The 14,839-nt window shown below is 40.8% G+C and overlaps 1 protein-coding gene across 1 annotated transcript in view; it reads right to left on the reverse strand.

Moving 5' to 3' along the window:
* The window catches only part of LOC126251538 (axotactin), a 611,191-nt gene that overhangs the window by 262,625 nt on the left and 333,727 nt on the right, over positions 1-14,839 (reverse strand). Inside the window, exons 12-14 of the mRNA XM_049952046.1 lie at positions 14,332-14,636; positions 1,304-1,408; positions 1,087-1,219 (exon numbers count right to left, since the gene is read on the reverse strand). Coding sequence (XP_049808003.1) covers positions 1,087-1,219; positions 1,304-1,408; positions 14,332-14,636 — 543 coding nt within the window. The remainder of the gene's footprint in view (positions 1-1,086; positions 1,220-1,303; positions 1,409-14,331; positions 14,637-14,839) is intronic.

Below are 14,839 nucleotides of genomic sequence, written 5' to 3' on the forward strand. Positions count from 1 at the left end.
AGACAACACACACACAGTCATGTAAGCACAACTCACACACACATGACCACTGCCTCTGAGGCTGGCATTGGTGGCCAGAGATAGTGGTCATGTGTGTGTGAATTATACTTTAAGTGTGTGTGTGTTTTTTGTCTACTTTAGAGGAAGACCTTTGGGTCAAAAATTCACATGCTTAGCAATCTTTTTGTTGTGCCTGTTTGCAGCTCAACATCTTCACCATGTGGTGAGTACCAATCTATCCATTTCATAATATTGTCATTAATCCATTTGTTTTATATTAGATATTGTATTTCAAAACAATTTATTGACACAGTTATTCCATCAGCAAGTTCTGTGATGGCCAACGGGCTTGCCACAGTGGTAACACTGGTTCCCTTCAGATCACCAAAGTTAAGTGGTGTCAGGCTTGGCTAGCACTTGGATGGGTGACCATCTGGGTCAGCTGAGCACTATTGGCAAGTGAGGTGCACTCAGCCCTTGTGAAGCTAACTGAGGAGCTACTTGATACAGAAGTAGTGGCTCCAGTTACGAAAACTGACGACAACCAGGAGAGTGATGTGCTGACCACATGCTGTACCCAGTGATGCCTATCAGCTGATAATGACACAACAGTCAGTCAGTAGCACTGCACCTTTCGAGTCCTGATTAGATGGAATTTAAAGTTTAGAGAGGTTCTATGATGCTGTTATACACAGGCCAAAATTGTAAATGTTAATTCACCTGGCCACCTCAGAACAACAGCAGTTTATCTGTATGCAACTGTACTTTGTTGCAAACTAAAATGCCACGACAACAAACAAATTTTTTAGTCAATGCCTGGTTTTACTTTACAGTGTCTCCAGACAATATTAATGAAAGCACGTCATTTCTGTTCTTGCAGACAACATAAGTACACCCACCTGACTGCTTCCAATGTCATGCTATTTATACAATAGTGATTTTATTTGAAAATCTATTTCTTTGCAGATATTTGATTGACAGACATTTAATGACTAAAGTTAACCTGCAATTCTGTTAACAACAGATTTAAAACTCAGTGAACAAAATATTTTAGATTTACTGAAAAAGATGATCCGAGCTACTTACCCTGATTAAGTTTTATTCCAGTTCCTATTGTTAAGTTCTTCTCAAATCTAAAACTCCTTTTTATCAGCTGATATGAGTTATGTAGGTAATCAACAGTGAGATTTAAGTAACCTTTCTTATAATTTATATCAACCTATAAATAAAAGAAATATGTGAGAAACTTTTCAGAAATATTTTTGTAATTATTAAAATACAGCAATAATACATTATTACTCACATGATGCCAGTTTACATGGGCAACATATTTGACTGCTGATTGGTGTGTAAAATTTCTGGACAGGTCCCTTAGTACAAATCGAACATCATCATTTACCAGTTTAAGCTGATACAAGAAAGAAAACAATGTCATTACCTTATTCAGAATTTATGCAACTTCTGTTTTCTAATATTATTAGTGAAGTATGTTGATTCACATGTTTTATGAGCTCATTCTTCTTCAGTGTGGCTAGAAACATATTTCTTATCTATTTCTTTTAATTACTACTAATATAAGGTAAATATATAGAGTTGTAACATGCCTGTCAACCCCACTTAACGAAAATAAATGAAATTTTAAAGACTCGTTTTCATATACAAATAGCATAACATAAACAAACTGTAACTACAGAGGAAAATTACTTATTTTCATTCATTCTGTAGATGAAGTTTCCAGTAAAAAAGATAATTTATTGGCATTCTGAAGTCCACAACAAAAAAACACTTTGTGCAGGAATGTGATTCCTACCAGCAAGTGCAAATGACTAGTTCAGTGCCAAGGGACAAGAAGAAGGCTCATGTATAGGTGTGAAGTCAAGGATGGTTCAATAAAAAACATACAGTTAGGGAGCAAAAGATTTCTCCAGAAAATATAATTTATGTTAAAGCCATTTGTGCCTCTGTTGGCGGACATCATATTTAAATAAAACTACTGTCTGATTTCATAAATTACTGGATTATGAGTTTTAACAGTCACGGGAAAAAGAAAGAGATCAACTGTTATTACAAAACAGAAAAAATCCCTTAAAACACCTTTTTTTCAAAAGATTTGGATAAATATAACATTAAAACATATATATGTAAGCATCTACAACAGGCAAGATGTAAAAATGTACTGAAATAAGATGACTATCACATGGTCTCCAGAAATTATGTCACTCAAAATAGGTTTCAATCAAGTTCTATAACATACACTGAAGTGGCAAAGAAACTGGTAGAGGCATGCTTATTCAAATACAGAGATATGTAGACAGACAGAATATGGCACTGCAGTTGGCAATGCCTATATAAGACAACAAGTGCCTGTCATAGTTGTTAGATTGTTTACTGCTGCTACTATGGCTGATTATCAAGATTTAAGTGAGCTTAAATGTGCTGTTGTAGTTGGTGCTCGTGCAATGGATACAGCATCTTCCTGCATGACCAATTCACGAATATTCCGCAAATATCAGGAATCTGGTAAAACATCAAATCTCCAACACTGCTGCAGCCGGCAAAAGATCCTGCAAGAACGGGACCAATGACAATTGAGAAGAATTGTTCAGTGTGACAGAAGAGCAACCCTTCTGCAAATTGATGCAGATTTCAATGCTGGGCCATCAGCAAGTGTCAGTGTGCAAACCATTCAATGAAACACCATCAATATGGGCTTTTGGAGCTGAAGGTCCACTTGTGTACCCATGATGACTGCTCAACACAATCCTTTATGCCACGCCTGTGCTCATCAACACTGACACTGGACTGTTGATGACTGGAAACATGTTGCCTGGTCAGAAAAGTCTTGTTTCAAATTGTATCAAGCAGATGGACATGTACGGGTACGGAGACAACCTCATGAATCCATGGACCCTGCATGTCAGCATGGGACTGTTCAAGTTGATGGAAGCTCTGTAATGGTGTGGGGAGTGTGCAGTTGGAGAGATATGGGACCCCTGACACATATAGATATGATTCTGGCAGATGACACATATGTAAGCACCCTGTATGATCACCTGCATCCATTCATGTCCACTGTGCATTCCAACAGATGTGGCCAATACGATCAGGACACTGCAACACCACAAACGCCCAGAACTGCTACAGAGTGGCTCCAGGGACACTATTCTGAGTTCAAGCACTTTCAGTGGCCGCCAAACTCCCCAGACATGAACATAATTGAGAATATCTGGGATGTTTTGCAATGTGCTGTTCAGAAGAGATCTCCATAAGTCCATGCCACATTGTGTTGCTGCACTTCTGCGTGTTCATGAGGGGGGGGGGGGGGCTACATGATATTAAGCAGATGTACCAGTTTCTTTGGCTCTTCAGTGTATTTGAAATGAAGGCATGCAATCTGCTTAATCAGGATTTACATATGGTAATGGAAAGTCATGGTAAAATGTAAGTAACTTTTGAATAAAGCTCACTGACAGGCACATGAATTGAATACTTTGCAACCTTTTGGACGAATCCTTCACAGGTGAGGGATTGTGTCAAGTGGATAAAAAAGGAGGCTGGGAATAGAAGGGAGGGATGGATAAAGATAGCTGACATCTAGGATCCCTTGTAGTAGCAGATGCACAGCACAGGAATGCAGGGGATAAAGGCAGAGGTGCGTGGGAGAAGAATGTGGTAGGATCATCATTACCTGTGAGTATGTGCAATGTACGGTGGCAATAATGTGGAGGAGTAGACTGGAAGGGGGATGACAGAGCACAGGAAAAGCAGATCACTGGGAAGAGGTTGTGGGTGCAGGATGAGTGAAATTAAGAGTTCTGCAGCAGGGTGGATGTGGGCATGGGGCAGGGACTTGCAAATATCTAGGCCATGAGGATTATGGGAATGATGGATCTGTTGCACAGACAACTTCCAGAAATGTTGTTCAGTGAAGCCGTTGTTAGGGAAAATGATTCAAAAGAAACTGTTTGTAAAGTGGCTATTGATTGTGCCCAGCAGCATGTTCTACCACTGGGTGGTCAACTCTGCTCTTGGCTACAGTTTGCTGGCACTCATTCCTATGTGTGGACAGCTGGTTGGTGGTCGTAACTCCATAAAATGCTGTGCATAAATAACTTCAGAGCTGGTGTATGACATTACTGCTTTCACAGATGGCCCTGCCTTGATGGGACACAATAACCAAGTGATGGGCTTTCAGTTACAAGAAGGCCTGACCTTACTGACAGTGTCAGTATAGCGACAGGGGAATGATTAGGATGTCATCATAGCTGTGATGGTTACATAAGTTAATAAATCCAACAAAAAACCAGAAGAGTATTTTTGAAAAAATGAATAAATATGCAGTTTTAGAATCCCACTAAGACAATGAATGGACTTGTTCCAATGTGATGGACATAGGGGAATCATGGGCAAAGTTTAAAGTGACTATAAATTGTGCTCTTGACAAGTAGTGCTGAGTAAGTGGGATAAGGATGAAAAAGGCTGACTGTGGTTTAATAACAAAATTTGGAAAAGTGCTGATGAAGCAGAGACTGCTGCACTCTCAGTTCAAAGAAGAATGTGCAAATGGAGACAGGCAATAGTATAAATTCATGCATCTGCAAAAAGATCAACATGTGAAGCATACAATAACTTTCACCAAAATACTTTAGTGTAAGATGTTATCAAGAATCTGAGAAAATTCTGGTACTATGTAAAATCACCCAAGGGGGTCGAGGGATTCTATCCAGTCACTCATCAACTGGTCTGCAAAATGAAAGCTGAAGTTTTAAATTTCACGTTGAAGAAATCATCCATGCAGGAGGATCATTCAAACCTAACATAGTTTGACTGATGCACAGATTGTTTATGCAGAACATAGTAATAGATATCCCTGGGTTAGAGAAACAACTGAAAGCTGAAAAAAAATTACCAGATCAGGGTGAATCTTTTCTGTGAATCCTGGACAAAGGGCAATAGCCATATTCCATATTCCTTGATTTCGGGAAATCATTTGACGTGATACCACACTGCAGACTATTAACGAAGTTCCCAGCATGCAGATTATGTTGCATATATGTGAGTGGCTCAAAGAGTTCTCAAGTAATGACCTAGTATTTTGTCTTCAATGGTGAGTGTTCATCAAAGACAGGGCATCATCAGGAGAGCTCCAGAGAAGTGTGATAAGACCGTCCGTGTCCTCTGTATTCATAAATGATCTGATGGGCAGTGTGAGCAGCAAGTCTACAGCTGTTTGCTAATGATGCTGTGGTATGTGGGAAGGTGTCATTTTTGAGTGACAGCAGGATGATACAAGATGACTTAGACAAGATTGCTTGTTGCTGTGATGAATGGCAGCCTACTCTAAATGTAGAAAAATGTAGTTAATGCAGATGAGCAGGAAAGGCAATCCCAATATGGTCGAATACTATATTAGAAGAATGCTGCTTTAACACAGTCACATTGATTAAATATCTAGGCATAATGTTGTGAAGTGATGTGAAATGGAACAAGCACGTATGGACATATACATTTTGGTGTCTGTATATGTGTGGATGGATATGTGTGTGTGCGCGCGAGTGTATACCCGTCCTTTTTTCCCCCTAAGGTAAGTCTTTCTGCTCCCGGGATTGGAATGACTCCTTACCCTCTCCCTTAAAACCCACATCCTTTCGTCTTTCCCTCTCCTTCCCTCTTTCCTGATGAGGCAACAGTTTGTTGCGAAAGCTTGAATTTTGTGTGTATGTTTGTGTTTGTTTGTGTGTCTGTCGACCTGCCAGCACTTTCATTTGGTAAGTCACATCATCTTTGTTTTTAGATATATTAACTATTACTTCTATTTATAATCTTTTATACCCTTACTACAAACTATGTAAATGTTGTATATACAAGGTCATTATAAGTGACTCAAGTGATTTTAAAATTCACTGTAGGTACATTCATTGACAATTTGTCACAGAACTCAACACTCTATTGACAAACATAAAAAGTTTTGTATTGTTGCAGCCACACTTCAGATTTCTGCCACAAGAGTGTAGCAATAAGCAGTTAGGCTAGATGGTGGGAAGTGCAGAGAAAGCGTATGTTATGCTCAAAATGCCTTCATGTCAGTCTGCAATAACACAGCAAAGACACTTCAAAATGTAGTTCAACATAGCTCCACCAACTGCCAACTCCATTTGGCAATGGTATGCTCAGTTTAAGCTTCAAGATGCCTCTACAAAAGGAAATGAACAGGTCAGCCTATAGCGAGTGAAGAGCGATTGACTTCCTGTGCGTATGTTTCACACACAATCCATGCTCCCTGCCACCGTCGGATAAGCAGCTGCCAGCAGAAAGTCGTATACCCCTAGCTCACTCATTTGTTACATAGTTTAATTCTTAATTTCTTTGCGTGTTTTTGGTACTTTCATTGTTCAAATTCATAAATTTTGGGCGTATTATAGTATTTGAGAGTTGTAACATTGCGTTTTAGTACCTGAATAGTGTAAAATCGCGTAGTCTCCTTCCGCCGCCAAGCAGTGTGTCAGCAGTGCGCAAGTAGCAGCGTTACTGCATTTACTAGGCAATCTTGTATTTTAATAACTGTTTAAATTTTGTGTCGATTTGTTTGTGCTCTCTGTAGATTAGTTCAGACGTTCTTTGCACAACAGTTTTTAGCATGGATAGGGACTGCAACTGCTGTGTTCGGATGCAGGCTGAGTTGGCATCCCTTCACTCCCAGCTTCAGGCAGTGTTGGCTTCGGTCACACAGCTTGAGGCTGTTGGCAATGGGCATCACTGTGGGGGTCCGGATGGGGGTTTGTCGGGGATGGCCAGCTCGTCCCACGCATCCCCCGATCGGACTACGACTGTGGCTGCCCGGGATACTGCCCACATTGAGGCTGATCCCTCACCTGTGATAAAGTGGGAGGTCATCTCGAGGTGTGGCAGGGGGTGAAAGACATTCCGGAGGGCTGAACGGAAGGCCTCTCCAGTTTGTCTGACGAACCAGTTTCAGGCTCTGTCTCCGGCTGATACTGATGTTCGGCCGGAAATGGCTGCTTGTCCTGTTCCAGAGGTTGCCCCTCAGTCTGCAAGATCCGGGCAGTCACAGAGGGTGGGCTTACTGGTAGTTGGGAGCTCCAACGTCAGGCGCGTAATGGGGCCCCTTAGGGATATGGCAGCAAGAGAGGGGAAGAAAACCAATGTGCACTCCGTGTGCATACCAGGGGGAGTCATTCCAGATGTGGAAAGGGTCCTCCCGGATGCCATGAAGGGTGCAGGGTGCACCCATCTGCAGGTGGTCGCTCATGTCGGCACCAATGATGTGTGTCGCTATGGATCGGAGGAAATCCTCTCTGGCTTCCGGCAGCTATCTGATTTGGTGAAGACTGCCAGTCTCGCTAGCAGGATGAAAGCAGAGCTCACCATCTGCAGCATCATCGACAGGACTGACTGCGGACCTTTGGTACAGAGCTGAGTGGAGGGTCTGAATCAGAGGCTGAGACGGTTCTGCGACCTTGTGGGCTGCAGATTCCTCGACTTGCGCCATAGGGTAGTCGGGTTTCGGGTTCCGCTGGATAGGTCAGGAGTCCACTACACGCAGCAAGCGGCTACACGGGTGGCAGGGGTTGTGTGGCGTGGACTGGGTGGTTTTTTAGGTTAGATGGCCTCGGGCAAGTACAGAAAGGGCAACAGCCTCAAAGGGTGTGGGGCAAAGTCAGGACATGCGGGGACCAAGCAGCAATTGGTATTGTAATTGTAAACTGTCGAAGCTGCATTGATAAAGTACCGGAACTTCAAGCGCTGATAGAAAGCACCGAAGCTGAAATCATTATAGGTACAGAAAGCTGGCTGAAGCCAGAGATAAATTCAGCTGAAATTTTTACAAATGCACAGAAGGTGTTTAGAAAGGATAGATTGCATGCAACCGGTGGTGGCGTGTTTGTCGCTGTTAGAAGTAGTTTATCCTGTAGTGTAGTAGAAGTGGATAGTTCCTGTGAAATATTATGGGTGGAGGTTACACTCAACAACCGAGCAAGGTTAATAATTGGCTCCTTTTACTGACCTCCCGACTCAGCAGCATTAGTTGCAGAACAACTGAGAGAAAATTTGGAATACATTGCACATAAATTTTCTCAGCATATTATAGTCTTAGGTGGAGATTTAAATTTATCAGATATAGACTGGGACACTCAGATGTTTAGGACAGGTGCTAGGGACAGAGCATCGAGTGACATTATACTGAGTGCACTATCCGAAAATTACCTCGAGCAATTAAATAGAGAACCGACTCGTGGAGATAACATCTTGGACCTACTGATAACAAACAGACCCGAACTTTTCGACTCTGTAAGTGCAGAACAGGGAATCAGTGATCATAAGGCCATTGCAGCATCCCTGAATATGGATGTTAATAGGAATATAAAAAAAGGGAGGAAGGTTTATCTGTTTAGCAAGAGTAATAGAAGGCAGATTTCAGACTACCTAACAGATCAAAACGAAAATTTCTGTTCCAACACTGACAATGTTGAGTGTTTATGGAAAAAGTTTAAGGCAATTGTAAAATGCGTTTTAGACAGGTACGTGCCGAGTAAAACTGTGAGGGACGGGAAAAACCCACCGTGGTTCAACAACAAAGTTAGGAAGCTACTGCGAAAGCAAAGAGAGCTTCACTCCAAGTTTAAACACAGCCAAAACCTCTCAGACAAACAGAACCTAAACAATGTCAAAGTTAGTGAAAGGAGGGCTATGCGTGAAGCGTTCAGTGAATTCGAAAGTAAAATTCTATGTACCGACTTAACAGAAAATCCTAGGAAGTTCTGGTCTTACATTAAATCAGTAAGTGGCTCAAAACAGCATATCCAGACACTCCGGGATTATGATGGCATTGAAACAGAGGATGACACGCGTAAAGCTGAAATAGTAAACACCTTTTTCCAAAGCTGTTTCACAGAGGAAGACCGCACTGCAGTTCCTTCTCTAAATCCTCACACAAACGAAAAAATGGCTGACATCGAAATAAGTGTCCAAGGAATAGAAAAGCAACTGGAACCACTCAACAGAGGAAAGTCCACTGGACCTGACGGGATACCAATTCGTTTCTACGCAGAGTACGCGAAAGAACTTGCCCCCCTTCTGACAGCCATGTACCGCAAGTCTCTAGAGGAACGGAAGGTTCCAAATGATTGGAAAAGAGCACAGGTAGTCCCAGTCTTCAAGAAGGGTCGTCGAGCAGATGCGCAAAACTATAGACCTATATCTCTGACGTCGATCTGTTGTAGAATTTTAGAACATGTTTTTTGCTCAAGTATCATATCGTTTTTGGAAACCCAGAATCTACTCTGTAGGAATCAACATGGATTCCAGAAACAGCGATTGTGTGAGACCCAACTCGCTTTATTTGTTCATGAGACCCAGAAAATATTAGATACAGGCTCCCAGGTAGATGCTATTTTCCTTGACTTCCGGATGACGTTAGATACAGTTCCGCACTGTCGCCTGATAAAGTAAGAGCCTACGGAATATCAGACCAGCTGTGTGGTTGGATTGAAGAGTTTTTAGCAAACAGAACACAGCATGTTGTTATCAATGGAGAGACGTCTACAGATGTTAAAGTAACCTCTGGCGTGCCACAGGGGAGTGTTATGGGACCATTGCTTTTCACAATATATATAAATGACCTAATAGATAGTGTCGGAAGTTCCATGCGGCTTTTCGCGGATGATGCTGTAGTATACAGAGAAGTTGCAGCATTAGAAAATTGTAGCGAAATGCAGGAAGATCTGCAGCGGATAGGCACTTGGTGCAGAGAGTGGCAACTGACCCTTAACATAGACAAATGTAATGTATTGCGAATACATAGAAAGAAGGATCCTCTATTGTATGATTGTATGATAGCGGAACAAACACTGGTAGCAGTTCCTTCTGTAAAATATCTGGGAGTATGTGTGCGGAACGATTTGAAGTGGAAAGATCATATAAAATTAATTGTTGGTAAGGCGGGTACCAGGTTGAGATTCATTGGGAGAGTGCTTAGAAAATGTAGTCCATCAACAAAGGAGGTGGCTTACAAAACACTCGTTCGACCTATACTTGAGTATTGCTCAACAGTGTGGGATCCGTACCAGATCAGGTTGACGGAGGAGATAGAGAAGATCCAAAGAAGAGTGGCGCGTTTCGTCACAGGGTTATTTGGTAACCGTGATAGTGTTACGGAGATGTTTAGCAAACTCAAGTGGAAGACTCTGCAAGAGAGGCACTCTGCATCGCGGTGTAGCTTTCTCGCCAGGTTTCGAGAGGGTGCGTTTCTGGATGAGGTATCGAATATATTGCTTCCCCCTACTTATACCTCCCGAGGAGATCACAAATGTAAAATTAAATAGATTCGAGCGCGCATGGAGGCTTTCAGACAGTCATTCTTCCCGCGAACCATACGCAACTGGAACAGAAAAGGGAGGTAATGACAGTGGCACGTAAAGTGCCCTCCGCCACACACCGTTGGGTGGCTTGCGGAGTATAAATGTAGATGTAGATGTAGATGTAGAAGCTGTCAAGCAGAGAGCTGAACATACCACAACCAACTGTTTGAAAGATCTTAAGGAACTGACTGAAACTGAAACCTTACTGCTTGCAATTGTTACAAGCCCTGACTCTTGATGACAAAGTCAGATGCTTTGAATTTTCCACACAGTTGCAACAGCTTATAGAAGAGGATGGGTTGTATGAGACACTCATCTTCATCGACAAAACAACATTTTTTGTGAATGGCATAGTGAACAGGCACGCTTGTGAATCTGGGGAACAGAAACCCCATCAATCATGCAGCAAATTCAAGGTTCACCAAAAGTTAATATGTTCTGTGCGGTCTCACAGTTTAAAGTTTATGGTACCTTTTCCTTCTGCAAAAAGACCATTACATGACATGCATATCTGGACATGCTGGAAAATTGGCTCATGCCACAATTGGAGACTGACAGTGTGGACTTCATGTACCAACAGGAAAGTGCTTGAACCCACTTCCAACCAAGATGTTCGTGAATTCCTAAATGGGAAACTGAGAAGCCAGTGGATCAGCTATTGTGGAATTGATGATCAGCTATTCATGTCATAGCCTCTATTCTCTCCCGTTCTAAACCCATGTGATTTTTTGTGTGGGGTTACGTTAAAGATTCAGTGTTTATGCCTCCTCTACCAACAAACCTACCAGGATTATGAACTTGCATCAACAGTGTGTTTGATCTGATTGATAGGGACATGTTTCACTGAACATGGGAAGAACTTGATTAATTATCAGCTTGGCATCGCCAGAATCAGTAGGGGGGTAACATGTCAAAAAATCTTTTTGAGTTTTTATATGTGTGTGCAAATTCCTGTGACAATAAGCCAAATTTCTGAAGTTTCTTCGATAATTTATTATTTGTTTTTTAAATTACTGTGTACTGTTTTCCTCATTTTAATTATTGTATTACATTATATTTCTACTTTATTATGCTGCACTGCCACCTGGTGGTATCTCCACTAAACTGTGAACCCATGTACACAATAGCAGTCAGTCTGTTTGCTGCCTTGACCTTGTCAACTTTGTCTGACACTGTGGCCAGGCAAGATGACTTGACTTATGTCACATTCAACTTGCTACAATGATGTTTATACAGTATGTTTCACTTACCCAGTTTTTAAATACAATTGTAAGGTATGCTGTAACTGGGATTTTATTGCACATAGCTTCGTTCCATTGGCTTTGGATCATATCCATATAATTTTATTCTATGTATCTAAAAACAAAGATGATGTGACTTACCAAATGAAAGTGCTGGCAGGTCTCTGCCCAAACTCTTTGTCTTTAAATATGTCTGCTTGTGTCTGTATATGTGTGGATGGATATGTGTGTGTGTGCGAGTGTATACCCGTCCTTTTTTCCCCCTAAGGTAAGTCTTTCCGCTCCCGGGATTGGAATGACTCCTTACCCTCTCCCTTAAAACCCACATCCTTTCGTCTTTCCCTCTCCTTCCCTCTTTCCCTCTTTCCTGATGAGGCAACAGTTTGTTGCGAAAGCTTGAATTTTGTGTGTATGTTTGTGTTTGTTTGTGTGTCTGTCGACCTGCCAGCACTTTCATTTGGTAAGTCACATCATCTTTGTTTTTAGATATATTTTTCCTACGTAGAATGTTTCCCTCTATTATAACCATATCATTAATTTTATTCTATTGTGTTCTCCAGTGGACACTTCCTTCAGCATGTTAACACTGAAATGCTGAAGTGTCTTACCTATTCTCTTGATGCAGGAACTGCATGTTTGTGACCTGTTATGTTCTCCCAACAGCTTATGCATAATTATTCTTGTGACACTGTTGTATTCTAAAGTATTTCTAATTTGTGATTTTTACAACAACTTCCACACCTGAAGATGAGCATTTAAGAAGTTGACACTGGTAATCACTGTTTTCTACATTGTGCTCTTGCCGAATGAAGGTTTCAATAAAGAAGCTATAGTATTCATGCACCAACACTGTTCATTCAGGATCCATATTGGCTTATCATTAGTGAGTAATCTCTTTCCTAATTCTTTTCTATCCTTTCTCAACTATGCACATAACTCACCTTCTATTGCATCTAATATTATTCATGTCTTCCTTTTAAATTTTTTACAGTTAAAAATGTTGTATGTTTGTATGTTTTGCTGAAGAGTGACTTGTTAGCTAATGTACTGTCTATTAAGTCAAGTAATTATTTTTTGCCTTTTAGAGTGACCTTATGATTTGGCTTTTTTCTATGAAAACTGTAAAAGAAGAATAAAATATCTAGAAGAAAGCATGCAGGAATCCTATATTATCTTCAAGGAGTAAAGGTAATAAATCATCAGATTGTTGAGGCATTGAGTCATCAACTGACACATAAACAAGACTGAAAATGTTAGATTTTGGATGAACCCTTGTTCAAAGATATGGAGTATACATAGGAGGTCTGTCCAAAAAGTTTTGTAACTTACATAAATTCAAACCAATGGTATATTGGAGCGAAATGGTGGTGGCATCCCTGTGCAAACCTATGTTTAATATATAACTGCCAGAAGTTTCATTGTCATATGTCTATTATTTATTGTTCAGTGCTGCACCGAGTAGATCATAGTGTCGCACAGCTTGTGAATTTCAAGATGGCAGAGTTAGAGGAGCAATGTGTCTGCATTGAATTTTGCATAAAACTCAAGAAAACCTTCATAGAGTCACACCAGATTATGCAGGAAGCCTACGGTGATGAGTGCTTAAGCCGTAGTCAGTGTTATGAGTGGTTGACATGGTTTGGAAATGGCCGGACAGACATTAAAGATGACCCTCATTCAGGATGACGCTTGTGTCAGGAACATAAACAAAATTCTGGGTACCAGTTGAAGACAGACTGACCGAGAGATTGCAGAAGAATGTAACATGTCATGAAATCCTGACACAGCATCTTAGAAAGCATCATGTTGCCACCATGTTTGTCCTAAAGTGCATGAGTCAAGACCAAAAAGGCCTTTGCCTTGCAATCTGTGAAGAGTTTTTGGATCATGCAAACGAGGACAAGTTTTTGCTTACAAGAATCATAAATGGTGATGAGCTGTGGGTCTATGGTTATGATTCTGAGACCAAGGTTCAATCTTCACTATGCATTGAGAAAGGTTCTCCAAGACGAGGCAAAGCTCATAAGATCAGGACAATTGTCAAAGCCATACTGATAGCTTTCTTTGACTTTGTAGGATTAGTTCATCATGAATTGATGCGACAGTGACAAACTGTTAATCAATGGTACTATTGAGATGTGTTGGAATGCCTGTGAGAAAATGTGAGAAGGAAACGACCTGAAATGCGGTGAGACAATTCCTGGCTCTTGCATCATCCCTGTTGGTACACGACTATTGCAAAAAAGCGAAATAACTGTGCTGCCTTATCCTCTGTGCTCTCCAGACCTGGCACTTGTGGACTTTTTTTTTATTTCCAAAGCTGAAAACCCTGTTGAAAAAATGAAGATTTGCAACAGTAGACGAGATAAAAGAAAATTCATAGACAGTTTTTCATGTGATCCAGCAAGAGGTGTACCAAGACTGCTTTTGAAAGTGAAAACGATGCTGGGAGCACTGTATCAATAGTGGAGGAGAGTATTTTGAAGGAGACCATGCACAATAAGTAAGAGGTAAGTGCAAAAAAAGTTTGTGGACAAAGTTCTGGAATTTTTTGAACAGACCTCTCACATTTATACAGATACATTGTCCTAGATGGCTGCAGTGTGCTGGCACTGCATTTTAACTAGATCCAATCTTCACCTCACTTTATCTTCTTTTTGTTATAATTACAGTCTCAAATTTATAGATAAAAGTTACTTTTGTTTGAATACCTCCCAGTATCCATGACCAGATGGTGTTGTAATATTGGACACAGCAAGAACTCCAGTTGGCTGGCTGCTTTTGAAGTCAAATTTCAGTGACAAAGTGTCAGTATCATTTAAATACCACTTAATATGAGCTGATGGGAATGGAAGAGTCAATGGTATAACTTCAACCTTTGTTTCTTCAAATTCTGGCTCCAGAACACCAATGTAATGAACTTTTGGATTTCCTTTCTTCAGTTCATAGAGAATTGAAATTTCATTAAAGAAAACATATTTCAAACTCCCCACAAAGTTATTGTGAGATGCCAGACCTGTAAAAAATAATGCATACACAATAAATTACAAATTAAAGGAATTAATAGTTAAAATTTTGAAGAGATTATGCCCACATATGTTCTTTTACACCTGAATATCTTGCTAATGGTAAGTTGATGGAGCACTATCTAAGCAGGACAAAAATCAGGCAAGTACTTCATAGTGAATATACGGAAAGTCATACCATCCATATGGCAGG

This window comes from Schistocerca nitens, chromosome 4 (assembly GCF_023898315.1).
Source record: "Schistocerca nitens isolate TAMUIC-IGC-003100 chromosome 4, iqSchNite1.1, whole genome shotgun sequence".
In the NCBI taxonomy this organism is placed as follows: domain Eukaryota; kingdom Metazoa; phylum Arthropoda; class Insecta; order Orthoptera; family Acrididae; genus Schistocerca; species Schistocerca nitens.